Consider the following 27,668-nt stretch of genomic DNA (forward strand, 5'->3'; position numbering starts at 1 on the left):
CATTGACTTCAGTGAGACTTGTTCCAATACAAGAATGTACTGTTGCTTCGAAGTACAAGCTTACTTATACAACCAATTTAAGCACCTTCAGCAAAATACTGGCATTTTTGCCCATGTACAAGTAATTGCTGAAATGTGCACTAGAAAAGCATGGACTACTGGTACTGAATATTTACTTAACATAATTTCTACATCTTTCTAGTCTCATGACTGTGGCTCTCCTTCTCCCCATTAGACTTCTAAAGCATCAAAGATCTACAGGTAATCTTTGTTTAGCAACTGCCTCAGTAAATGACCATTTGGAATATGACCGTATTAAATGGTAGTAAAAAATCATTTTCCGACCAATGCATGCAATTATACCCAAATTTCTGTGCCTGACAACCAGGCACACCAGTGACAGTAAAGCTGGTGTTGCTGCACAAGGTAAGTTTATCTAAATGAGATGGCAGCAACCAGCAATCTTCACAGCATCTTTCTCTCTCTCAGTCACGTGGTTTGCTTAGTGACTATTTCACTGGAATCAACTGCGGTTGCTAAATGAGGACTATCTGTATTTTAAAAAGGAAGCTTCTTAAAAGCCAGGAGTGTAAGGGCAAAAGTATTTCCACTGGCAGCTTGTTCCATAGAGATTGAGCCACAACTGGCTTCTTTTCTGGAAAGGTACCCATCACTTTATGAGGGGAGGCACCCCAAGCCAGCCCTAACAAGTCAGGCAGACTCATTTAGGATCCTCTCTTTGCTGCCATTTAACTGTTTACTCTTTCTGGGCTGCAAAAGTCCAGACAACCACCAGATGGCAGCGAAGTAATACTCCAAGGTCACCTACTAAGGATCATGAATGAATGGTATTTTGCATCCTATGCATACAATTCTCCCTTTTTAATTCTCACAACTCTGTGAAGTCAGTCTGGCTGAAGGATAGCAATCTTGAGAGCCATCTCTCTTATTCTATAAAATCTCTGCGAAGCAGGATATACACAGACTGGCAGCAACTGACTCAATTTCACAGGGTTGCAGGTATAAAAAATTATAAGAAAGCTAGAATATAAATATAGTAATCACATATTAAAATATTTTCAGGACAGGTATGGTGCACAAAAACTCTGAAAAGTACAAAACCTGACTATTGCAATGCACTCTGTGTGGACCTGCCCTTGAAGACCCCCCAGAAACTTCAATTAGTCCAGAATGCAATGGTATGGGCAGTGATGGGCATGTCTTGGTATGCCCATGAAACACCTCTGCTTCATGAGCTGCACTGGTTGCCAGTTTGCTTCTGGGTGCGATTCAAGGTGCTGGTTGTTACCTATAAGGCCCTGCACTGAATAGGGCCTGGTTACCAGAAGGACCACCTGTCTCCCATAGCATCTGCCTTGCCAATTCTATCCTGCAGGGTTGGCACATTCAGGGTTCCTTCAGTGAAACAATGTCATCTATTGGACCCTGGAAAAGTGCCTTCTCTGTAGCTGCACCTACTCTCTGGAATGAGGTTCCCTCCACCCCAGATCCAGATGGCCCCTGCTGTGCTGTTGATTAGAAGAGCTGTGAAGACCTGGCTCTTTACTCAGGCCTTTGGCCAGGGGGAGTGAGACCCTTTGCTTCATCATGCTTGCCATCATTTTATCTTTTATTGATTTGACTGTCATTTCTTTGTTTGATTGTTGTGAGTCACCCAGAGTCATTGAGAGTCCGGCGGCATACAAGTTTAATAATTAATAATAACTATTTGAAGCAATGCCCGTCGGTTTGGTTTGCAACCCTTGTTTCTCTTTTCCGCCCACCTCAGCATCTCGCTGGACCGTCACCGCCTTTTCTTCAAGCCCTCTCCCCTCCCCCATCCACTTCAGTGAAAGAAGGCGGGGTCTGTCCCACCTTTTCCGATTGGCTTGCTCTTGGGGGAGAGGCAACGCGCAAGCAGTCGCCAGCCGCCCGGCCGGCGTCCCGCTTTTTTCCCGCCGTAATTTGCGGACGAGTAACTTTCGGAGTCGCGTTGGGTGCCGCGCCACGTGACGGGGCGCTGTGCGGCGCTCGGCAGGGACGCTCCCTTATGATAGGCCGCCTGCCGCGAAGGCTGGGCTTGGGATTGGCCAGCGCCGGGGGAATCCCAGGGAGAGAAAGGGAAAAGGGAGAGCAGCGCCGAGCGCGTGCGGGGGAGCGGTCTCCTTTCTTCAGGGGTAGGTGGCGACACGGAATGTGAGGGGGCGTAGAAGGAAAATGGGTCTCCTTGCGCCATTAGCGGCGGGGGGGGGAGGGCTCTTCCTTCTCTCGGAAGTGTGTGGGGTGCCTTCCTCAGCTTCTCCTGTTCCCGAACCGAAAGGAGGAGCTTCGGCCCTTTCCACGCATTCCCCCCTTGTCCTGTCTTTTTGCAGTTTCGGACGCGATAGTAATAGATGCCGGCAGTACGAGAGTCAAGGAAGAAGAGCAACGGGAGGCTGCCCGGTCATAGCCAGCCCTGTTCCATTTGTGGTTTCTTGGTCACCTGTTTAATTCTGTCCTGCCTACTCACTATTTTCAGGCTTAGTGAATTGTTTTTAACCTGCCCCCTCCCCAAATACTCCTCCGCCCTGTTTAGAAATCTGTAACACGAGGAGTTCCTCCAGCGTTTCTGGTGCTTTCTTACGTGTAGTAGGTACTGTTGTTCTGGATGTTGAAAAGTTGGGGAATGAGTTCTCCTTCGCTTTAAGATTGCTGGGAGTAGCGTGTCCTACATGTGCGTCCTCCACAAAGAGAGGCCGTAAAGGAAGCTTCCACCGGATTGCTGCGTGTGTCAGTCCCACTTTTGTTGGAGTTGATAGGAAGGGTACAACCCGCTGCCCCAGCCCCGCTTTTGGATGCTCTGTAGAAATATAATCTGTTCACTCATATGGAGGACTGTTGTAGAGAAAGCATGACTTTCATGTTGATTCTGGGGAATCAATCCTTGAGAAATAAGAAAATTAAAGTAATATTTGTTATATGTACAAATAACCTATAACTTTGTTTTGAATTTCAAAATGTCACATACAGTATAAATCATTGTTCAAGTACACTGTGGATATAAGTACTCACAACTTTTCACAATTTTCACTTCTGTAATTGCTAGTCCAGGTGGCCTGGAGTAACAGCTTTATTTATTTATTTATTAAATTTATATGCCACCCATCTCCCCCAGAGGGTGACTTTGGGTGGCTGACAGTTAAAATCCGAAACAATAAAAACAGTAAAAATATAGTTATATTAAAATAACGAATAACAATTCTATATAAAAAGCCTATTGCCTTTAGTGTTAGGTGGATCTCAGTGCTTTAAGCTAACAATTCCTGAAACAATAACCATACTGGTTTGGGACTATAGAAGCTGTAGAGCACTATGTTGCAACACGTACCTTTAATCAATCTTGTTTTTGCTGTCCCCTTTTAAATTAAATTTAATATTAATTAATTTTGTTTGCCCTGGTTTGAATGAAAGAACAAACACTTCACAGAGCTGGTGTTCTTCTTTCTGTTTGAATTGCCAATACCTTTTTTGTGAACTTGGTCTAGTATCTTTCTTTTCAGTTGCTGGCACACAGACATTAAGCAGGTGAGTCTTTCTCCACTTATTTCCATGGCAGGAAAAACAGCCCCCTCCCCATTTTTTTTTTTTTTTAATGTTATGATACAGCTAATGAAGAGAGCAAAACATTCAGCTTTTTTTTTTTTTTCCAGGATGAAAAAGAAGGTTGAAAACTTGGGTTTGGGATTTTGACACCTATCTTGGAATCTGAACCTCTCCCATTAGTGTAGGATTGATGACAGTAGAAGGAGGATGTCTCCCCTCACCTTTTGTTAACTGATCCTCTTTCCCTTCTGTATCTTAATAAGGGAGAGAATCCAAGCAGAGAGCATATAAAGGTATTAAATATGCTTTTTGCTGTTAGCTTACTTTAAGTCCTGACAATATGCTGCTTTTGGCAGCCTAATCAACATGGGTTTAGAGCACTGGAACCAACCATGAATTGTATTAAAATCACTCAAGGTTTTTATCTGAAATGCTTTAGTTACACCTAAAGTATGAGCAAGCAATTGTGTGCATAGAGAAAAACAGAAAAACAGCTGAAAAATATATCAAATTGATAATATTGCCCAAAACATCATGGACAATATAGCACGATGCTCGCTTTCAATCATCTTGAGGGATTTTCAGACTTTTGTCTCAAGGAGAAAAGACTGAGCCTTTTCTTAATTCACACATGAGAAACAAAGCTAGCCAAATATACGCTGAAGAGGGCAGTTATATTCTTGCCAAAGGTATCTAACAAGTGAAGATCCATCCTTACCAAACATATTAAACAATGCAGAATCAAGCCAAATGCTTGCAATTTACAAGGACAGAGCTGTTACTGCTAAAGACATCAATCTGGACAGATTCACTCTGAACACCTGAAACTGACAAGGCAAATTGTCACCATTATATATTTATTATAACATTTCCACCTCATTGTACTTCTCATGACTCGAGGTGATTGTATTATGGCCAGAGGTGCCCTTCTCAAGTATATTCAGCAAGGACTTCTTACATCAGCAGCTGAATCACTTTAAGATGTAACAAAGAGGGTAAGCCTGCTGATGTCTGTCTGATAACTCACATTCTAATAATGCAGTGGTTTTTTAAAGTGTATATTAGAAGGCTATGGGGAAACAACATGTGCTGCTTTTCCTAAGAATTGTCTTTTATTTCTTCTGTTAAGGTGTAATGCTTCCAAAACAGCATAGAAAAAACAACCTTCCAGATCCTCTTCAAGAAGGAATAATACTGAAGGATACCCAAAAACGGGAATGGAGACTGGGGCCTATGATTGCTCATGGAGGATTTGGCTTGATCTACTTAGGTAAAACACATGTATGAAATATTTGTGTGGGAGAGCTTACTACTTAGAACCATTCCTCATTGTAACTAGGAAATAGATATATTCCCTTGGCTTTTTTCTTTTTTTGGCTTCCTAGAAGTCCACAGTGACATCTTGGACACTGGACACTTCAGAAGTGAATGTTGAACTTTATATTTTGGCTGCAAAAGTGATGTAATTCTTTACAAAAAAGAGGAAAAACTATATCTACTTTCCTGAAAAATAATAATTAAGATTTAAAGGGCCTGGTTCCAAAATCTTTGCATCTGAATCCCTGACATTAGACATTTTTCCTGATGGAAGGATCTACTTTTATCTGTAACCTCACATAGCTGAAGTTTTTTTAAAAAGTTACAGTAGTTTATTGGTTTTCCATTCTGTTTTGGATTCTTGATTTGGATATGAAAATGTGTCTGGCAGTTTTCTGATTCAGTTTCAGTCAAATTGTTATTCCAAATGAAATATTGTAATAAATGAAAACACCTAATTTCTGAATATTTCTTTGTATAATTGTACTTCATGATGAAAAAGAATCCACTGATTATGTTCTGTTGGTTTTACTTTGTCCTCACGCCCCACACACCCTGCTTTTCATAGATGGCTATTGTGAAGAATTCATAGTGAATAGGTCCAGGTACTAAGTTTGATTTCCTAGTTTTCAATTTATGGTTATTTCTCTCAGTTGCACTAAGGACTGAAGAAGAGTATAAACCAGGAGTATACCAGCTGTTAATCAGACAAGATTAAAGAACTTTATACCTATCTGCAAACATTAGAGGCTAAGATAATGCATAGTCCTAGATAGTTTACTAGGATTGGTACCCAGGCAGAAGCCAGCGAATGTTTTACCTTCCTTGGTTAAAATAATTTTACATTATATAAATACTCTTCACTTTTACTTTCACAAAGCTGAAAGTTGTTAAAATGATGTTTCCTTTGGTCTCTAGCTTGGATACTAATCAGTTTCAAGCCGATTTAGCTTCATGACTGGTTTAAGTAGAAGAAGTGGGAGATTGCGAAAGGAGAAATGTATAAACAAACCTCCTTGACCAGAGGCTTTTCAGATTCATTTGGTTTATATGTCTTGGCTTATCAGATGGGAATTCTGTAAGTTGCCATAACACATCTGGAAGGCACCTGATCAGTGAAGGCTGATGCAAAAGGTGAAGGAAAACATGAAAGTAAATCCCATCTTCATAGCAGTTACTTTGCAAAAGTAGCAAAGAATTTTGAAAAAAAAAGTAACCACAATTTGTACTTCCTGATCCTGGAATGTCTACAGATTGCGGATATTGTGATGTTAGCATATAAGTAAAGCTCATAGGAAATTATTACTCTTCAAATTTTTATAACCGCAGCATGCTCACACACAAACCTCCACTTTCTTGAGGCCATCCATATTTGCAAAATGAGTATTTGTTGCCAGAGCTCCAGCAGTGGCAATGAGATCAGCTGTGGACAGGAGTTGGGAATTCTATTTAATTGCCAATAGGCACTGCTTTCCTCTTCCCTCTGTGTAAACTTTGCCTGCAAAACTGACTCCATAAGATGTACTGCAGGCACTTTCTCCATTATTCCAGGAGATGATTGCCACACAAATAAACTGTTGTACATGGAAATTTGTAGGTTCCAGCTGGCAAGCAAAACCAGCAAGTTACTTTGTCGGACTTCTGGGTGCCATGGTATCATTGTGTGGGGAGAAAAAAGCAATATTCTCCAGAAGTGTGCTCTGATGTTACTTTTGCATGTTGAAACTAATAAAAGCTGTGGGGAAAAGCCATAGCTTAATGGCAGAGCTCATGCTGTGCAGGCAGAGGGTCTTAGATTTTTTTTCTCTTCTTATCAGCTGAGCAAGACCACTTTCAATAAATAGTACTTGGTTAGCTGGAAAAAATGTCCAACTCTGTATGAAACAGATGTATAGTGTTTATTTTTATTAAAGTTGTTGCACATGTCAAGTAAAACTTGGGTTTATTTATATAGAGAGTACTGTATGCATAAAATGAGGGAGAGGAACAAACAAAAGATTAAGCATTAAAGGACTTGAAGTGAACAGTCAGAGGTTATTCATTAGATGCCCTCCTCATGTCCTGCAGTACACCTACCATCATTTCCAATGAATATGGTCAAAATGAGGGAATAACATAGTAGAACAAAGATAGCCAATTTCTTCCCCTTTCACTGATTTTGTAATCTGATTTGGATTTCAACTGCTTTATTAATATATTCTTTATTCAAAGTTTACTAAATTACTTTGGCCAGCACTTGAAAAATTGTCATACAGTATGAGGTTGTGTGCAGTAGGTAGGTTGGAAAATGTGTAGAAAGACAATCATAAAATGCTTGGAATTAGTAATTTTTGTTGTTGTTGTTTAGTCATTAAGTCGTGTCCGACTCTTCGTGACCCCATGAACCATATTGCGCCAGGCCTTCCTGTCCTTCACTGCCTCCCTGAGTTTGCTCAGTTTCATGCTCATTGCTTCAGTGATGCTATCTAACCATCTCATCCTCTGCCGTCCTCTTCTCCTTTTGCCTTCAATGGAATTAGTAATAGTTGAGTCCTAAGAGGTGAGATTGAAGTGATACTTGGAGAAGATGCACTTGGAATGGGCCTTCTGTGAATCATGTTGGAGGGATATTAGTGCTTCTTCATTTGACATTATTGCCCATGTTTTCATGAAGCATGGGGCAAAAGTTATGCAAAAGGACTAATTAGGATGGGGTGAATTTCAGAGTCCTATTGGAAGCCAGCTATTTCCTATTGGTGTAAGATAAGGAGAGGAAAATATGGATATAGCCAACTTTGGGGGTGAGAAACTACTTGCTTCTGCTCAGAAGGCTTAATATATAGGAGTTCTGGATTCTGAATCAGAGTTCCTCAAAGATCTTCCTGATCTGAGGTATTCAACTCCCAGAATTCCCAGCCAGCATGGCCTTTGGTTGAAATTTTTGAGAGCTGAAATATATGTATCTAATCACATCCAGCTTAGGAAAAGCTGCCCTAAATTATGTATATGAGGAAGCCTGGGGTTCCAAGTCTGTTCTGGTGCATTCACTGGATAACTTGAGGTCAAACTGGTGACCTCCTGGCATACTTCTTTGAATCTTGTAAAAACAGGCATAATATTAATGGTAGAGATTTATCACCCCTCATGAAGAAAACAATGAAAAAAATATTTCAATCAATTATAGCCAAATTCTTGTTCAAGAAAAATGCTTCTTTTTCAGTTTTTAAGATAATGTGTTCATGAACGTAACTACATTGTATCTCCTGTTGTTAAGTTGAAAATTCAATTCAGGATGAAGTGGCTCAAGTCTTCCATAATTTTCTCTGTCTTAATTTTACCTTGCAGCTTCTCCTTGTCTTGATGTTCCAGTAGAAGACAATGCTGTGCATGTCATTAAAGTGGTAATTTTTATAAATTTGAAAATATTGTCCTTTAATTGTTTCTAATCCAATGCATGCTTTCCCCACCTTATTATTTTTTCATTTATTTGAAGTGACTGTACTCTTTTAGACAGAAGGCTCCCAGAGCAGCTTAGAGTATGGTGGAATCAAGACAATCCTTGCTCTATGAATTACAGTCTTAAAAAGATGCAACAAGGGAAGGAAAAGAAAGATTAGAATACTTAGCACTAGTTCTTATCTTGATTCAGTGCAAGCCACAAGCATGGCTTCTGGAATTCTTTCAAACCCTTTGCTAACAGTTGTCATAGGAGGTATCTGTATTGTGTTCTTGGTAATTGCCTGTTGATAATGTATTTTTGTGTGTCAGCTCTCCCCTTGTGTTATATCTGTATATGTTAGTTTGCGCACTTGAAAACATAAGGTGGACTCTGTATGCTCTGCCCTGGATTTCATGATCAGGAAAGAATGACACTTAGAACGGAGTACTCAGTAATATTCCAATCCACTTCCCGACTGTTTCACTCAAAGAGGTGGAGGACATTTTTTTTTGAAATAGCTACCACCATAGCCTCCAGCCGGATCCACCCATTTATAGATTCCATCTTTCTTTTGCCAGCTTCTTTCCCCACAGCAAATCTGGGCCTGCTCTGTTCAGTTTTTGCAGAGTTACTGTGCTGACAGATGGGCAGAATTTGAACCATTTTACTTAATGTCTTTCCAAATTTCTTTGAATTGGAAAAAAACAATTAATGCTACCTTTAATGAAAGTGGTCTTCTCTGGGGGACCCAGATGCAAACTCTCCCCTCCTTGAGCTGGGGATTGGTACTATTTGTACCTATCTTTCACAGAGTCCTTTTCTATGTATGCTTTCTTGATCAAATACATTTGTGGAATCACATATTGTGCTAAACCATTATGTGTTTTTGTTTTTGTTTAGTGCAGTGTATAAAACTGGGTGTTGTAATTTGTACATCATGTTTAAGATTTAGCATAATACATGAACCTCTCTAATTTTGATTTATTAAGTTTTTGTAAATGATTTGGCTTAAGACATATGGCTTAGTGCAGTGTTAATTTATTTAAAATATTTATATATTAATCTGGCCTTTTCAGAACCTGTTGCAATTTCTCTGTATCCTTCTTAAAATGTGGTGTCCAAAATTGGATACAATACTTAAGGTGGGATCTGACCATAATAGAATAAAGTAGAAAGATTACTTCCCATGATTTAGTCTGTTAATGTGGACTAAAATTCTGTTTGCCTTTTTTTTTCTTCTTCAGCTACATCTCACTGCTGATTTATATTCTGTTTGCGGTAAAATATTTCAAAATCATTTTCTTAATTATTACTACCAAGCCACGTATCTGCTGTCCTGTACCTCTGTATTTGATTTTTGTATCCTAAGTGAAGAACTTTGCACTTAACTCTATTAAACTTCATTTGATTATTTTCATCCCATTTATCTAACCTTTCAAGATTGTTTTGAATTTCATTTCTGTGTTCTAGGGTGTTACCTGCAATCCAATTTTGTGTCATCTGCAAATTTGATAAGCATTCTCTCCATTTCTTCATCCAAAAATGTTGAACAGTGATAGACCTATAATTGATTTGTATGGCATATCTCTCTCCCATTTGATGAGGAACCATTGATGAGCACTTTTTGACTATAATTTTCAAGTCAGCTGTGTATCCACTTAATTGTCTTTCCATCCAATCCATACTTAACTAGCTTCCTAATCAGATGCCAAATGCTTTGTGGAAATACATATTATTCCTAAAGCATTTCCGTACTCTATTAAAGAAGTTAATTGATCAAAAAATGAGGTAAAATTAGACTTTCAAGGTTTACTAATTGACAAGTTGATGGTGACATTTTGTTGCTAGTGCTTTCTTTTCAAGGTGCTTCCATTGATCTTCTCATGATGTGCTCTAGAATCTTCCATGGTATGATGTCAGACAGACTGTTCTGTAGTTGTCCTCTTTGAGGAGAAGAATTTGTTCTTCAGACATTTGTTACTTTGCCTTTCTCCAGAATTTCTCAAAGATATTACAAACAAGTTTGGCCAGAACATCAGCAAGTTACTTCAGTACTCTAGTAATGCAGTTCATCTGGTCCTGGAGACTGAAACTTATTAAAAATAAAGAGGTATTTCCCTTCCATATTTTTATCAGTCTCCAGCTTCAATCCTGCTCTTCACAATTTCTTTGTGTGGTAAAGTATTTTTTTTGTTGGAAAGGACCAAGCTCAAAATAGGAGTTCAGCAGCTCTGCCTTTTCTTTCGTAGCTGTTAGTATTTTACTATTTTCATTAAAGAGCTGGTGTCTTGATGATTTTTCTTTCTTTTGAACATAGCAAAAGAAACCTTTTCTATTACTCTTGCATTCTTTACTAACCTGAGGTCTTCTGAGCGTAGCTTTCCTGACACCAGCCTTACAGTTCAGGGCTACTTGTTTGTATTCTTTGTCTGTAACCTGGTCCTGTTTCCCTTTTTTTTGTGTCTTTTTTCTGTATTCAGATCTTTATTAAGTTTTTGGCTTATTTTACTGTCTTCCTTTTTTCCCCTCATTGGAATTGTTTGCAATTGTGGTTTTAGTATCTCCTTTAGGAATTCATACCAGTTTTGAGCTCCTTTTCTTGCTAGCTTCTCCTGTCTTGGAATCATACTTATCACTGCTGAGTTCATTAAAATCTGCTTTTCTGAAGTCCAAGATAAGCATTTGATTACACACAGTTTTAGTTTCTCTTAATTCAAGAATTTCAAAATTACATGGGTAGTTTACCTTAATGTTCTTGGTACTGAAATCTTCCCTACTGATTAATATTAAAGATACCTGATTCTTTTGTGCCTTTCTCCACCACCTGAAGGACACAGTTGCCACAAGAGAAGTTAGGAATTTCCTAGAAGGGCCATCTTAGCAGAGTTAGTCTCCCAAAAGATGTTTCAGTAATTAAAGTCTCCCATCACTCTGATTTCATGCCTCTTTGAAAGTTCTGCAATTTATCATTGGAAGGCATTATCCTCATCTAGGGGTATACACAAAGCATGGAAAATGTTTTCTTTCTAACCTAGAACAAAAGGTTTGCTTTGCAAATTCCTGCCAAATTCTTTCAAGCTAACCATAGTTGAGCAGAACTGAAGCCTGGAATGCCTTGGTTTTTCTGGATTTCAGATGGAGTGAATAGGGCAAGGCTGATGTGTGTTGTCCTTCTCTCTCTTCATCACAGTCAAGCTCCACATCTTAGCACCTTCCCTATTTCTTTCAGCTGCTAATGTACAGTGGTGCTTAAAAGTTTGTGAACCCTTCTGAATTTTCAATATTTCTGCATAAATATGACCTAAAACGTGATCTGTTTTCCACACAAGTCCTAAAGCTAGATAAAGAGAATGCAATTAAACAAATGAGTCAAAAACATTATACTTGTTCATTTATTCATTGAGGAAAATGATCAGGCTTGGAGATTGGAGTGTCTAGTAGAGCCTGTGAATGAGTTTTATTGAAATATTTATATTTGTATTTATGGTTTTTGTTTTAAATCTCAGCTGCCAGTTGTCTTTTCATTTTATATTTTTTGTTGTTTTTTTCTGATTTTTTATTACTGTTAGCTGCCCAAAGTGACTTTGGGCAGCTAACAATGGGTGGCCATGTAAACTGAATTGAAGGAATAAATTGAATGAATAAATAAAATGTTTTCCTCATGGTTTCCAACTATCTCCTCCAAGGTAATCTCTGCTTCTCTTCACTGTAATATCGCTAGGAAGGGCCAAAGGACCTTTTGAGCAGATAAACGGACTTCATTAAATGACCAATATGGACAGTATATCCTAAGGCAGTTCACATGATCCATGTATCACATGATTCACATGAAACTGTTTTGGCTTTTTTTATATATGTGTACATGTATAGGAATATCTTGAAAACGGGCCCTTATTTTCTGAACTGAAATTCTACCAACGAGCTGCAAAACAAGAGCACAGTAAGTCAGGCAACAGAACTGTCTTATGTCAAGCTATCCTTTATACTTTCTCAGGAATAATAGCTTGTGAATAATAGCTTGTGAAGATTTAACTTTTATTTCAGTTTTACCTTTAGCAAATGTACCTAACGTGTATATTTATTTTCATAACATTGTATTCTGATGTTTTAAAAAATCATAATTATGTTTTGTTTTAAAAAGAAGCTGGAGATTTTAAAGAACCTTGTCTCCTCTACTGTTTATCTTTTTGTTAGTCAAGAAATGGATGAAGCTGAAAGAACTCACATTTTTAGGCATTCCTGTTTTCTTGGGATCTGGCCAGGTCAAACATATTGGTAAAAGGTAAGGAAGACATTTCAATACAGTAGAGCTGAATAAGAATTGGTTTTCTGGGGTAGGGAATTTGATTTGCCCTTCCCTGAAAGGAATGGGGAAGCACTCTAGGACAAAGCGAAAGCATATGCTTTGCATAAGAACTTGGACTCAGTCTGCTCTTTTATTCAAGGAAAAGGATCCTGGATAGCAGAGCTGGGCTTGTGGTCTTGGAGAACCACTGCCACATTAGGTGGATTACTATTTAATCTAGTAAAACAAACTAGTTTACTGCATTTATATATATTAGGTTTTGTTGTTGACTTTTAATGTAAGGCAGTATGTTTTTACTGTTTTTCTTTGTGGTCGTACTGTATTAGTTACAGATTTATGGTGATGGAAAGATTAGGAGAAGATCTCCAAGCCATCTTTGAAAGAGAAGGGAGAAAGTTTAACAAGGAAACTGTTCTGCAGATTGGGATGCAGATGGTGGGTATGAACCTCACAGTAAACCTGGAATGGGGATCAGTGGGCCATTGGATTTGAACTGCTGTATTGCATATGTGTTTTCTTAAATGAGCTTTGTTTTGTCATGCTTGAAAGGAAGACCTCGAAGGAGGAGATGTTAGTACTTGCTCCATTCTTTTCCACTGCTGCAATGATTTGGAGCTAATTAGGTTGACTTGAGCTGGGCTTCTGGATTTCATTTTTGTTTAAAGCAGTGTTGTCCAAACTTGGCCACTTTAAGATGAGTGGATTTCAACTCCCAGAATTCCCCAGCCAGCCATGCTGGCTGGGGAATTCTGGGAGTTGAAGTCCACTCATCTTAAAATGGCCAAGTTTGGACAACACTGCTTTAAAGGATTGTTTAGTCTATCATGGATTACCTATCTTTTTATTACATGGGACTCAAAATTGGCAAGAAATTGAGTCACATTTTATCAGCAGCGTGCCACCAAATTTCAGTGGTATGATTTCAGAGGGTTCTGTGGCTATTAATTGCCACACCCCTTTTAAATGGTTGTTCAACCAATGTGTTACATTATCTGAATGTTTAATCAAATGGTTTGCTTCTCCTGTTCACTCTGGATTAAGAAATATGTTTTTCCTTCAAAATAATATTTCCCTTCATCATGTATTTAATAAAGCTTATTAAGTCTTTAAATAATATTCTGGGGATGATTGTAATATAAATACAAATTCTGGTTTCCTTTGTAATATGGTTTTCCCTTCCCCACTAGCTGGATGTCTTGGAATATATTCATGAAAATGAATACGTGCATGGGGATATTAAAGCAGCAAATTTACTTTTGGGCTACAAAAATCCACATGAGGTAAATAAATATATCGCATCCCGTTTCCATACACTTTATTTTTCATTGATAAATGTTCTTGGATTCTGCAAAAAATCAGGACAGTGTAGACTTAGTTGTTGCTGAAGCTGCATGCATTGTTTTTAAGGAGAAGAAGGCATGAGAGTTTGTATTCTTACTCAGATGAAATTCAAGTCTGATTTTCAAACTGTTATTCTCTGTAGTTACCTTAGTGAAGTGATTTGCTACAGAAACTTTGAAAAACATCTGAACCTCCCATGCCTTTAAGAGCTGGGTGCCTTGTTTATATATGTGGAAGAAGTTGCTCTATGTGCTCATTTTTTCATATAGATGCATTGAAATCAACATGGAAAGATGCATATACCACTAGTGAGCTTATAGAAAGATGCATATTCTACCAGTTTAAAATGTATTTCTGTTCTCTTTATCCCTTTCATAGTTTGATAAATTGAGAGGATGGTGCCAGTGGCCAAATCTAGTTTTAAATGCATCTGTGGTTGCTGGGCACTTTGCTTGTGGCAGACTTATGGAATAAACTTGATTTGCCAAAGAAAATCATAGTGCAATCTGATATGTTTGGGAAATTCCTGCCTTAAAATTAACATTTTTGTTTTGACAAAAAATGTTTGGTTGGGAATCCACAGATTCAAGGCTGTCTTCTTATTGTATAGTATTCCAGTGTGGTTAGATACATGGAACTGTTGCATCATATATTGTAACATACATTTTACTGTTTTGAATGATTCCTCATAACTTGCTACTTTAAGCACCTTCTTTCTCTGGAAATTGTTGGAGGTTCTTCCAAGTCCAAGCTCGTCTGCTGTGCTTTGCAGACTATTGTATAACTTGCCTTCTGGAAGATGAGGGCCTTCAGAGTCTTCCTAGCCTTGTAGTTCCTCCTCTTCCGGAGAAGGCATGGCACTGTATGGGCCTTTTCTGGCACTGGCTCATGTGAAAATACAATGAAGTACAAAGTAAAGTGATACAGTAGACAGAAGATGGGAGAATGAAGGGGAAGCCCGGGTTTAAGTCTTCACTTGACTATGAAACTCAATGAGTGACATCAGTTAGCCAATCTACTGGTTGGGATGGTTGTCAGGACAAAAAGAGAGAGTGGGATAATTAACCAATCAAGGAAAGCCAAGATATAAGTGTAGTGAATAGATACCAGGCACAATACTGAAGAATTTGGCTGCTCTCAAACTTCATTAATTTCTGTAGCCTTTACAGAACAATCCTGACTGATTCAGATTCAGCCATGTTATTCCCAGTTCTGATTGCAGCATAATATTTAATAAATTATATCTATTTTCAAAATGATTGCCTCAACAAAATCTGTTAAACTACTGCTGCTTCTGAGGTACTGGCACTGTTTTTTGTATTAAGCCCATTGGACACGATCCATTTGTACCTTTAAGTGGGAGGAGAGAACCCTGTGGGCATTAACGTGCACATGTTAAATATATATAGCAGCAGCTTTTATTTTGCTTTAAGATAAACACTTTACAGAAAATTGTGACAGAACAAACACAGAGTTAAATTTTGAAGTATACAATTAGGCACTTAAGTATGTTTTGCAGTGTAAAAATAAGTAAAGCTTTATATGGTATACCTATGAGGACTTGTGTGCTGAGTGATCCCTGCAACTTCAACAGAGAATGATTTTGTCTCTGCATGGGACAGCTGGATCAGGCTCCCTGCTTACAAATGCTCCAGAAGTCAATGAGAACTCCTTACCCCCAGGGATAAATGCTTTGGGAAGATCAAGTTTTACATCTTGTGCTGCAGTTGATTGCCGTTTTACTGCTAATAACGCCGTCATTGAGTTCTGCGGCCTAATTAAGTTGGCCTCCTAATACACTGGTGATCCAAATTTATTACTGTGCTAACAAAGCAATATATCTCATCAGGTTTATATGGCAGCTCCATTGACTAAAAAAATGGAAGGTGAAATACTTCCCATGTCTTGTAATCTTTTTCTCCAACCTGTTTTTCTACTACCCTGTGGATACTTTGACTTTAAAATATTGTGAGTAGAAAACTTGAGCATGGATAATTGAGGCATGTATGTGAATATTTAAAAACATATCTTTGGTTTCCTGGAAGCCATTGCAAAGCCTTATGTTGTTTGAAATACTGTTGTATAAACAGGTAAGCAAAAAAGCAGGAGTTTTAAGTCTTTTGTGCTTAAATGTTTCCAGTAGTGCATTTTCCCTTCAAAGGGTCTGGGGACAGTTTTTTGCATTTGTATTTCAAGCCAAGAAATTACAAACTTTGGGGTCATTAATACTAAGTGTTTACTGTAATAATGCAAAAATTGGTTATAATTCTCTTACTATTTAGTGCTATGTGATAAAACAACAATCTTAAGTTGTTTTATAATAAATAATTTTCATCTGATAAGGTTGGTGCTTGTGGATTCTAAATATTTAATTTGTGTAACCTTCTCACTCATGAGTCCGCTGCTCTTTCTCTTTTCTGTTGAAAAGAGGGAGGGAAGGGAGGGAGTTCCAGTGTTTTTTTTTGGCTGTTGAGCTCAAGCTCAATTCTTGTGCACTCCACAGAATACAGCAATGTGATATGAGAAACTTTCCTCCCCTCCGTGAAAGAAAGAATAATGCAGAGGACTATTCATGAATGAGAATGTTTTGAAGATTTCCAGCAGTGCTATCCTATAGGTCTGCCTTATAGAGGGAGATCAGCATTGGGCAAGCTGTTTTCAAGGAAGCTTGTTTTTCAGTACTAATTTTCTTAAGGAACTCTTTAATATCTGAATGCATGTCATTTGAAAGCTACTAATCAATTACAGTTTCTGTTAAGCTTGAGTATTCTATAGCTGTGTTCTGTTGGGGTAAGCCATAGTTGATGGATAGAGCACATGTTTTGTATGCCAAGAATTCCAGGTTCAATCCTTCTCTTATCAAGGTAGGGCTGAAAACCTAGATTGAAAACCCAAAGAGCTGCTTTTTTTTAAGGTGGCTTGCTTCATATATTATGTAAAGCCTTAAAACAATCAGTTTGTTGAATAAGTCGCAATTGGCTGGGCTCACATAATATGCTATACCTCTGTTATGATGTATAGACAACACTGACTGGATTTACACAACACACTAAGCCAAATCTAAACAAGCCACATTATGGCTTAGAAAAATCATGAACTTAGTATCAAGAATAATGAATCTCTGGGACCCTTGCTCTGATCTGGTATATTTCTGTGTCCCTTTACTTAAGTATCCATTACAGTTGATCTTCCAGACTTCCCTTGAAAATCAAAATGTGTCATTCTGCAACCTCTTGGACTGCTGATTTCCTTATTTAAACTGCTGTAACAGTGAGGTTGATCATCTTCCCTCTAGCCTTAATGCACTGACTTCCTGTCCTATGCTTGGTAGATTAGGTTAAATAATTACTCCCTTGTATATGAGATAATTATATGGAATCCTTTTGTTCCATGGTTTAAATTGCTTGAACATTTAAGTAAATTGTAGGTGGAGTTTGTATGGATTTGCATTGTAATATATAGCAAAATCCTTTACATCCATGTCACCATTACACTGGGATAAAGCTGCCTCTTAAATTGATAGGCTTAGTGGTATAGTTGCTTCAGTCAATTCCACTAAGTTGTGTTTTCCATCACATTGACTTGATGCATTATTGTCTTCCGGCTTGGCTAGGTTGAATACCAAGCAAAGTGAATCCACCAGAGAATGCAAGAGCAAATAGAGGCAGTCAGTCTGATAAAGCTTTTTGCCTTGTCCCAGAATTCCAGATGCTGCCTCCAGTCTTCAATCTTTGTATCATACTCAGTACAGGTCTGTTAGATGAGAAATGTACTGGTATAATCTTAAAAGAACTATCTCATGAAATAAGAGCACCGTGTTCCTGGTGCCACGTTCTCAGTATGCATAGAAGATACTGCAACAAGGAATGGTATTTTAAAACACACGACTTCAACCATCCCAAGACTGCAGAACTTGCCTGAAGCCCAAAGAGGAGCTAATCATTTTAACAGAATCAGTTACAAGATAACTTGCTTGCTTCCCTTTGGCTTTGGGGAAAAAAAAATAAGAGCATCAAGAGCAACATAATTAAATTAAGTGTACGGTCATTCCTTGTGCTATTCATATTTTTCAGGACAGGAACTTGCTTCCAAGGAGGACACAAAAATAGGGTTACAAAAAGTGATACAAAAAGTAGTTTCTTCAACATAGTGAATAGTAAATTAGAACTGTTTCCCACTTTCTTATTCCCTCACCCCTTTATGCTATTTGTTTTGAAAATGGTTACTTCCAAAGTGTATGGGTATATAAACCACCAGGACACCTTTCTCATCTTCTAAATAGTTTCTCAGTAGAAGAGAATATACGTAGCTCAGGGTTGGAATCCTTGGGGTTCTCTGAGCTTGGTTGTTTTCTTGCAGAAATTTTGTTACCCGACTAGGTAGCATCTTCAGTGCTAGAAGGGAGTGGGGTTTGCTCTCTGTTTATATACAGTACTTTGTCCTGTCAGTGTTGGTGGGGGTATTGTTTTTCCTTTTTGCAGAATTCCAAAGTCTTAATAAAATCATTGTTCAATTTTCAATTGTTAAAATATTTCCTTGATCAAGTGGATCTCTATCTGTATTCTTGATTGGCACCATTTTTGTCCTTTAGTAAGAGCTATATAATGGTGGAGGATATTATTTATTTATTAAATTTATACACTGCCAGCTTCATTCTTCTACTATCTGTTATACTGTGAAAGACTTGGTTGTATGAAGGTAGAGCAAAGATGTAAACTTAGAGGGATATGTGCAAACCACAAAAGCTTTGAGTGCAATGATCAGAGGTTCCCAGAAATAATATCTAATAGTAACTTTTAATATGACAGAAATATAAAATTATTATATACAAGAATATATTTAAAAAGACATGCATACGTAACCATCGTGTTCTTTTTTAAGCAAGCAGTGCTATTCAAAGTACAGAAAAAGAGTAAACAAAACAAATCAGAAGTAAGATATAAGGGAAAGAAAAGGAAATCTTAATAAATTTCACACTGATATCATTTACCACATCCCTTCATACCTTGCATCTGCACATCCATACATCAATTCATAAACTGTCTTTTTTTCCTCATCCCTTTCTTTTTGAAGATCTCATCAACTCAATCCAATCCTGACTTCCTCGATCTTTACATGAACTTTTTTCATGCTCGGTCACTAACTTTGGTATTCAATTTATTACCTATTCATTCTTACCACATGCCTCTTAAGTAACATGTTCCCATGCTTCTCTAAATGTACTCAACTCTCCTGAGCATGTTTGTACATTGCATGCTCCTAATCAGTGGAATGCGGGCAATAGTGTGCTGTTGCTGTTGTTTTGGTGCCTTTGAGTCAGTGTTGATTCCTGGAGACTGCCTGGACAAGTCCCTGCAGTTTTCTTGGTAGCATTTCAGAAGTGGTTTCCAATTGCCTCCTTCCTAGTGCTGAGAGATGGAGTAACTGGCCCAAGGTCACCCAGCTGGTTTTGTGCCTAGGGTAAACTAGAAGTCACGTTCGCCTGGTTTCTACACCAAACTGCATCTCAGTGCGTTGGTTTGCAAGGTATTATTTAGAGATCCTTGCTTGCATAGAATAGCGCGTGCATTCTGAACTTTGGTTGCTCTTGCAACATGCTGCCCAAATTTTGCCATAACTGACCATACTGTCCATATCATTCATAAGAAATGTTGCATGCCATGCAGCTATGACTAAGTAATGTACCTTCCTCTTAATTTGTCATATTGTATAGTTATCATATTGGTTGTGTTTAAATGTTGAGTGAAAGGAAATCAAATTATATTTTTATCCTGGTTCTTCATTTTTGCACTACTAAGAATAGCCTTTGAAACATCACTCATAGCTTGGCCCAGTAAAAGATGCACATCTGTGATGTAGAGGGGTGTAATACCTATTTAAGTAGATGTGTCGGAGAAAAAAATGATGCTTTTCTATAACTTTTTTTCTTTCTTTCTAGCACTCCATTTGTATGAATGCATACTTCGAATATCTTTAATTTTTGTTTCTTATCATTTTGCTGCCTTGAGTGAATATATACTTTGAAACCAGAATAGTGTAATAGCAAGATTATATAATTTCTTTGAATAGATTTACAGTGAGAAAATACAACATAAAGAGTTGTGTTTTTGTTCTGCCTCTAACATAACAACTCGTATGTATATATCTTCTCCAACTGCTGGCAGAGGAGAGATATACATAAATTCTAATAGCAAATGGAAAGTTTCAGTTCTCATAAGTTGGCATTAGTGTTGCACCAGCATTTGACAGTTCCCTTTCTCATGTCCATTTTTTTGCTTTTCTATTGCATCATAGAGTAGGACCTTATGCCCCATATCTTTTAAGTCTTAAATGACCTGTGGGTCTCTTTATTTCAGAGAAATCTGCTTAATACCACTTTTTTTCTGGCAATTTTTTAATGGTTGCTTATAGTCTTAAAACCCCTAGCTGGTGCTTTGATTCCTAAAACTTTTTAATTTGTTTCTTCGGTTTTTAAAAAGTTGACAGTTGATTGTGTAAGCTTTTTGAACATGTGGCATTCACCCAAGAGTTGTGAAATTGCTGGTCTAACAAAAATATGCAAAATCTGTGAAATTTCTCTGGATCAAAGAGAGATTGTGAGATAACTCACTTGCACTCTGGATGGTGGGTCCTCTTGAATACACTGCAGAAATGGAAGTTTTTGCAGTCAGCTTAGGTGCTGAGCAGCCAGAGTCCCGGAATTCCATCTGTGCTCACAACTGTGATATAACTGTGGAGAATAAATCCAATGTATTATTATTATTATTATTATTACTACTACTACTACTACTACTACTACTGCCGCCACCACCACCACCACCACCACCACCACCACCACCACCACCTATATGGACAATAAGCTTTACCTTCCTCATTTTTTAATCACTTTCAGAAATAATTAATATACAGATATGGAGAGATTTCCTTTGCGGCAAAGATAAGATTCCTTGTGGTGAGTTAAACCTTCTTTTGGGATTACAAAAATAAAAGGAGACCTTAAGGATTTAGAGATTCAAGAACTTTTGCAAAAAGCTTAACAAAGAGATTTAAGAAAATTTTAAAATGGATAAAAAGGGACAGTTACTTTTCTATTTTTTAATTTGCATTATTTTATTTTTGATGAAAGTGCTTTGGCATAAACTTGAATAAAGCCAGTTAAAGACACCAGACCATTGTGGGAATGCTTTTTGTTTATTGCTAAAGAGTCCATTTAATTGGCGGACTCTGTATAACAAAAGACAAGGTAATGAACTAGACTGACGTTTCATTGCTATAGAGATTGGGTTTGCGATGTGGCTTGAAGTTATGGAGAGCCAGTAGAGATGAAAGTGTTAAAGCCACAGAAGTATAAAAGAAGGAAAAAAGGGAAGCTTGCCTTTTCCTTTTGCCTGTTTGAGATACTTTCACTTTTGGATTATAATATATAATGGCAGCTACTAGAAAAATGGCAAGAGAGGGCAAGAGGGGATCTCTAGAGCAGCCTGCAGAGAAGAAAGTTATACTAGATTTGCTTCAGAAATCATTTGAACAGATGGGCAATACGATAGAAGCTTTTGAAAAAAAAATGGATTAAAGACTTGCAAAGATGAAAGACCCCTTCATGGATCACTGCCTTGTCGTGGCGAAGGGGCTTGCGTAACTCAGTGAAGCCATGAGCTATACCGTGCAGGGCCACCCAAGACGGACAGGTCATGACAGAGAGTTCTGACAAAATGTGGTCCACTGGAGAAGGAAATGGCAACCCACTCCAGTATCCTTGCCAAGAAAACCCCATGGACAATGTTAAAAGGCTAAAAGATATGATGCCGGAAGATGAGCCCCTCAGGTCGGAAGGTGTCCAATATGCTACTGGGGAAGAGCGGAGGGCATTTCCAAGTAGCTCCAGAAAGAGTGAAGCGGCTGGGCCAAAGCCGAAAGGACGTTCAGCTGTGGATGTATCTGGAAGCGAAAAGAAGGTCCGATGCTGTAAAGAACAATATTGTATAGGTACCTGGAATGTAAGATCTATGAACCAAGGCAAGCTGGATGTGGTCAAACATGAGATGACAAGATTGAACGTCGACATCTTGGGAATCAGCGAACTGAAATGGACGGGAATGGGTGAATTTAATTCGGGTGACCATTATATCTACTACTGTGGGCAAGAAACCCTTAGAAGAAATGGAGTTGCACTCATAGTGAATAAGAGAGTGGGAAAGGCAGTAATGGGGTACAACCTCAAAAACGACAGAATGATCTCAGTGCGTATCCAAGGCAAACCATTCAATATCACAGTCATCCAAGTCTATGCCCCAACCACTGATGCTGAAGAAGCTGAAGTTGACCGCTTCTATGAAGACCTACAACACCTTCTAGAACTAGCACCAAAAAAAGATGTCCTTTTCATCATAGGGGATTGGAATGCTAAAGTAGGAAGTCAAGGAGTAATCGGAATAACAGGCAAATTTGGCCTTGGAGTACAAAATGAAGCAGGGCAAAGGCTAATAGAGTTCTGTCAAGAGAACAAGCTAGTCATAGCAAACACTCTTTTCCAACAACACAAGAGACGACTCTACACATGGACATCACCAGATGGTCAATGCCGAAACCAGATTGATTATATACTTTGCAGCCAAAGATGGAGAAGCTCTATACAGACAGCAAAAACAAGACCAGGAGCTGACTGTGGCTCAGATCATGAGCTTCTTACTGCAAAATTTAGGCTTAAATTGAAGAATGTAGGGAAAACCACTAGACCACTCAGGTATGACTTAGATCATATTCCTTGTGAGTACACAGTGAAGGTGATGAATAGATTTAGAGGATTAGATTTGGTAGACAGAGTGCCTGAAGAACTATGGACGGAGGTCCGTAACATTGTACAGGAGGCAGCAACTAAAACCATCCCAAAGAAAAAGAAATGCAAGAAAGCAAAATGGCTGTCTGATGAGGCTTTACAAATAGCTGTGGAAAGAAGGAATGCGAAAAGCAAGGGTGAAAGGGAAAGATATAAGCAACGGAATGCAGATTTCCAGAGAATAGCCAGGAGAGATAAGAAGGCCTTCTTAAATGAACAATGCAAAGAAATTGAGGAAAACAATAGAATGGGGAAGACTAGAGATCTCTTCAAGAAAATTGGAGATATGAAAGGAACGTTTAGTGCAAAGATGGGCATGATAAAGGACAAAAAAGGCAGGGACCTAACAGAAGCAGAAGAGATTAAGAAGAGGTGGCAAGAATACACAGAAGAACTATACAAGAAAGATCTTAATGTCCCTGATGTCCACGCTGGTGTGATCACTGACCTTGAGCCAGATATCCTAGAGAGTGAAGTCAAGTGGGCCTTAGGAAGCATTGCTAACAACAAAGCTAGTGGAGATGACAGGATTCCAGCTGAGTTATTTAAAATACTAAAAGATGATGGTGTTAAAGTGCTGCACTCAATATGCCAGCAAGTTTGGAAAACGCAACAGTGGCCACTGGATTGGAAAAGGTCAGTTTACGTTCCAATTCCAAAGAAGGGCAACGCCAAAGAATGCTCAAACTATCGCACAATTGCACTCATTTCACATGCTAGCAAGGTTATGCTCAAAATCCTACAAGCTAGGCTTCAGCAATATATGAACCGAGAACTACCGGATGTACAAGCTGGGTTTCGAAGAGGCAGAGGAACTAGAGATCAAATCGCCAACATTCGCTGGATCATGGAGAAAGCACGAGAGTTCCAGAAAAATATCTACTTCTGCTTCATTGACTATGCAAAAGCCTTTGATTGTGTGGATCACAACAAACTGTGGCAAATTCTTAAAGAGATGGGAATACCAGACCACCTTACCTGTCTCCTGAGAAATCTGTATGCGGGCCAAGAAGCAACAGTTAGAACCGGTCATGGAACAACCGATTGGTTCAAAATAGGGAAAGGTGTACGACAAGGCTGTATACTGTCACCCTGCTTATTTAACCTATATGCAGAGTACATCATGAGAAATGCCAGGCTGGAAGAATCACAAGCCGGAATTAAGATTGCAGGGAGAATCATCAACAACCTCAGATATGCGGACGATACCACCCTAATGGCAGAAAGTGAAGAAGAACTAAAGAGCCTCTTGATGAGGGTGAAAGAGGAGAGTGCAAAAGCTGGCTTGAAACTCAACATTAAAAAAACTAAGATCATGGCATCTGGACCCATCAATTCCTGGCAAATAGAAGGGGTAGAAATGAAAGCAGTAACAGACTTCATTTATTTGGGCTCCAAGATCACCGCAGACGGAGACTGCAGCCATGAAATTAAAAGACGCTTGCTCCTTGGGAGGAAAGCTATGGCAAGCCTAGATAACATATTAAAAAGCAGAGACGTCACCTTGCCGACAAAGATCCGCATAGTCAAAGCTATGGTTTTTCCAGTAGTAATGTATGGCTGTGAGAGCTGGACCATAAAAAGGCCGAGCGCCGAAGAATTGATGCCTTTGAACTGTGGTGCTGGAGAAGACTCTTGAGAGTCCCCTGGACTGCTAGGAGGTCAAACCAGTCAATCTTAAAGGAAATCAACCCTGATTGCTCATTGGAAGGATCGATAATGAAGCTCAAGCTCAGATATTTTGGCCACCTAATGCGAAGAGAGATCTCTTTGGAGAAGACCCTGATGCTGGGAAAGATTGAAGGCAAAAGGAGAAGAGGACGGCAGAGGATGAGATGGTTAGATAGCATCACTGAAGCAATGAGCATGAAACTGAGCAAACTCAGGGAGGCAGTGAAGAACAGGAAGGCCTGGCGCAATATGGTTCATGGGGTCACGAAGAGTCGGACACGACTTAACGACTAAACAACAACAACAAAGATGAAAGAGGAGATGAAAGAAGAAGTCAAAAAGATGTAAAGTTCTATAAAGCAAGTATCTGGAGAGGTAAAACAAATCTATGATAAAGTGGAAATTTTAGAGAGTAAGACATAGTCGTATGAAAGAGAATTAGTTAATCTGGTTTTATTGGAACTGAGAAAATTTTTTATTTGAGATTTAGAGCTATTCCAGAGTTTTCTGATGAACATATTAGAGAAAGGATTATTAAAGTTTTGCAAAATTTTCTGGATTGGGAAGAGGAAGATATGGAGACAGAAATTGATAAAGTTTATAGAATAAATTCTAGATTTGCCAGCACAAGAAATGTCCCAATGGATATTTTGCTGTATTTTGTTAGGAGAAGACTAGGGATCGTTCTGCAGCAGTATTTTAATACAAGATTGAAAATGGATAATACAGATATAATTGTTTTGAAAGAAATTCCTATTAGAATTTTACATAAGATAAAAGAACAGCCATTTTTGGCTGAAAAATTAAAACAGAAAAAGATCCCATTTTGATGGGATAAATGGGAAGATGTGATTTTTACTTTTAAACAGAGATTTAGATTCAATTCTATGCAGAAGGTGAGATTAATTTTTAGAAAGATTCAAAGAAGAATTGGAGGAGATGCAAATGGAGGTCTCAGAGGAAACTACACAAAAATCCCAACACATGCAACAGGAACTAGAAAAGGATGATACCAAATTAGGTGCTATAGGTATTGACTTTTCTAAATTTTTGGCCTGATTATGAATTACAAATATTTAAAATGGAATATAAATAGAGCAAATGTCCTCAAAAGAGGGGAAAAAATCATTATTTGAAAAAATTAAAATGTTATTTGCCCACAAGAGATTTATATAAAATAAAGGGTACAAAATATTGACTTATAAAACTTTGGGTGAAGAATTTATTTCAGCAGATATCAAAAAGGGAAATGAAGTTGTTTTATATATTAACCCCCAACTAAAACCAGAACTTTTATTGACTGATGAACATGGCAGATTTGTTGGGGTAGAATTCACAAGGGGTTAAGACTATGGTGTTGGGAATCTATGCCCCAAATGAGGATAAAGTGATGTTCTACCAACAACTTATGAAGAGATTAATAGATTTCTCTTATGAAAGTTGGTGTTTGATGGGGGGATTGGAATAGAGTGATCTCCTTGCAACTGGACAGGACTTCTGAGAAAAAATATTAAAATTACTCAAGGTAAATTACCAAAAGTTTTTGTTTATTTGATGGATAACTTAGGGTTGGTTGATATATGAAGATAGAAAAATGGCAGTTCAAGAGAGTATGCTCATTTTTCAGAAAAACATAGATCCTTTTTAAGAATAGATATGATTTGAATTTCAAGAGACTTGGTTACTAAGGTTTCTAAAGTAAAGATTTTACCAAGTTTTTTTCAGATCATAATCCTGTGTGTTTGTTTTATAAAAGAAAATCTAGCTCTTTTAGATGGACATTAAATGAAGCGTTGTTACAGAAAGAAACGATTGTTGAGGATTGTAAAAAGAAATTAAAGATTTTTTTGAAATTAAGTTAAATAAAGGCACTGATTTGAGAGTGGTTTGGAATACAAGCAAAGCCTTTATTAGAGGTTATCTGATACAACATAATTCTGAATTTAAGAAGAAGAGGCAAGAGAAAACAAAAAATATTTTGGATGAGATAAAAAGAAGAGAAGAATTAAAGAACTCCCAAGAGAATATAAGTATCTCTCAACAAATTAAGGTTTTATAGCAATAGCTGTCTATCTTAACAATAAAAGAAATGGAAATAAAACTGAATTATGGAAAACAAAGAAACTTTGAATTTGCAAACAAACCAGGGGAATGGTTGGCATATAAATTGTGAAAAGAAAGAGGAAATTACAAGAGGAAGATACTGTTTTAATGGACAACGTGGCTATACAAAAACCATTTTATCAGTATTATTCTACTTTGTATAAATGACATAATATCCCATTGGAGAAAATAGATGAATATCTTAGAAAGCAAAATTTACTGAAGATTACAGAAGAACAAAGACATTTTATGAATGGACCTATAATAATAAGGGATGTTTTGGAAGCTGTTAAAAATAATAAACCAGGAAAGGTGCCTGGACCAGATAGACTATTGAGTTTGTATTATAAGTGCTTTGAGGATGAACTTTTACAACCTTTACAAAATACAATGAATTCTATTTTATAGGGAGGAAAGATGCCAGAGAGGCCAATATAGCATTAATAGCTAAAGAGGGGCAAGATTTGACTTTAACAAGAAACTATAAACCAATATTATTATTGAATAATGTTTATAAGTTATAAACAACAATTTTAGTTGAAGGACTGAAAATAAATTTGCAAGAATTTATTCATGAGGATTAATGTGTGTTTTTACCTAAAAGACAGTTGAAAGATAATGATAGAACTTTGTGCGATATTTTGGAATATTTGGAACAACATAATGAAAAACAAGCTGCATTGATCTTTTTAGATTCAGAGAAGGCTTTTGACAAGTTAAACTGAACTTTTCTGTTTAAAGTTTTGGAAGATATGAATTTTGGAGAGAATTTTATAAAATGGGTAAAATCAATGTACACTTCACAGACAGCACAAATAATTGTTAATGGAGTTCTAACCAAATCATGTGATCTATGAAAAGGAACAAGACGAGGCTGCTCATTGTCCCCTCTCCTGTTTTATTTTAGTTCCTGAAATATTGAACAGAGACATAAGACAAGATAAGAGGATTATGGGTATAAAGATGTAAAAAAAAAGACTTATAAGTTAAGAGCTTTTGCAGATGATTTGCTGTTGGTTCTGGAAAGTACTTTAAAGAGAATTGAATTATTAATGGGTAAAGTAAAAGAATTTGGTGCACTAGCAGGTTTTAAG

At 37.8% G+C, this 27,668-nt stretch overlaps 1 protein-coding gene across 4 annotated transcripts in view; it reads left to right on the forward strand.

Moving 5' to 3' along the window:
* Nucleotides 1-1,974: 1,974 nt before the first annotated feature.
* VRK2 (VRK serine/threonine kinase 2) overlaps nucleotides 1,975-27,668 on the forward strand; it is a 69,347-nt gene continuing 43,653 nt past the window's right edge. Inside the window, exons 1-8 of one of the 4 annotated variants that reach the window (XM_088149602.1) lie at nucleotides 2,092-2,177; nucleotides 3,690-3,875; nucleotides 4,712-4,852; nucleotides 8,224-8,279; nucleotides 12,188-12,257; nucleotides 12,512-12,599; nucleotides 12,950-13,058; nucleotides 13,811-13,903. In XM_088149602.1, coding sequence (XP_088005728.1) covers nucleotides 4,717-4,852; nucleotides 8,224-8,279; nucleotides 12,188-12,257; nucleotides 12,512-12,599; nucleotides 12,950-13,058; nucleotides 13,811-13,903 — 552 coding nt within the window. In that variant the 5' untranslated portion in view covers nucleotides 2,092-2,177; nucleotides 3,690-3,875; nucleotides 4,712-4,716. Of the gene's footprint in view, nucleotides 2,178-2,270; nucleotides 3,565-3,689; nucleotides 3,876-4,711; nucleotides 4,853-8,223; nucleotides 8,280-12,187; nucleotides 12,258-12,511; nucleotides 12,600-12,949; nucleotides 13,059-13,810; nucleotides 13,904-27,668 lie in introns of those variants that run through there. The other 3 variants (XM_007429437.4, XM_088149606.1, XM_088149598.1) reach the window with 3 other exon arrangements.

Source organism: Python bivittatus, unplaced genomic scaffold, assembly GCF_059951505.1.
Source record: "Python bivittatus isolate LINGU-HERP-01145 unplaced genomic scaffold, Pbiv_v1 ctg000020_np1212, whole genome shotgun sequence".
NCBI lineage: Eukaryota > Metazoa > Chordata > Lepidosauria > Squamata > Pythonidae > Python > Python bivittatus.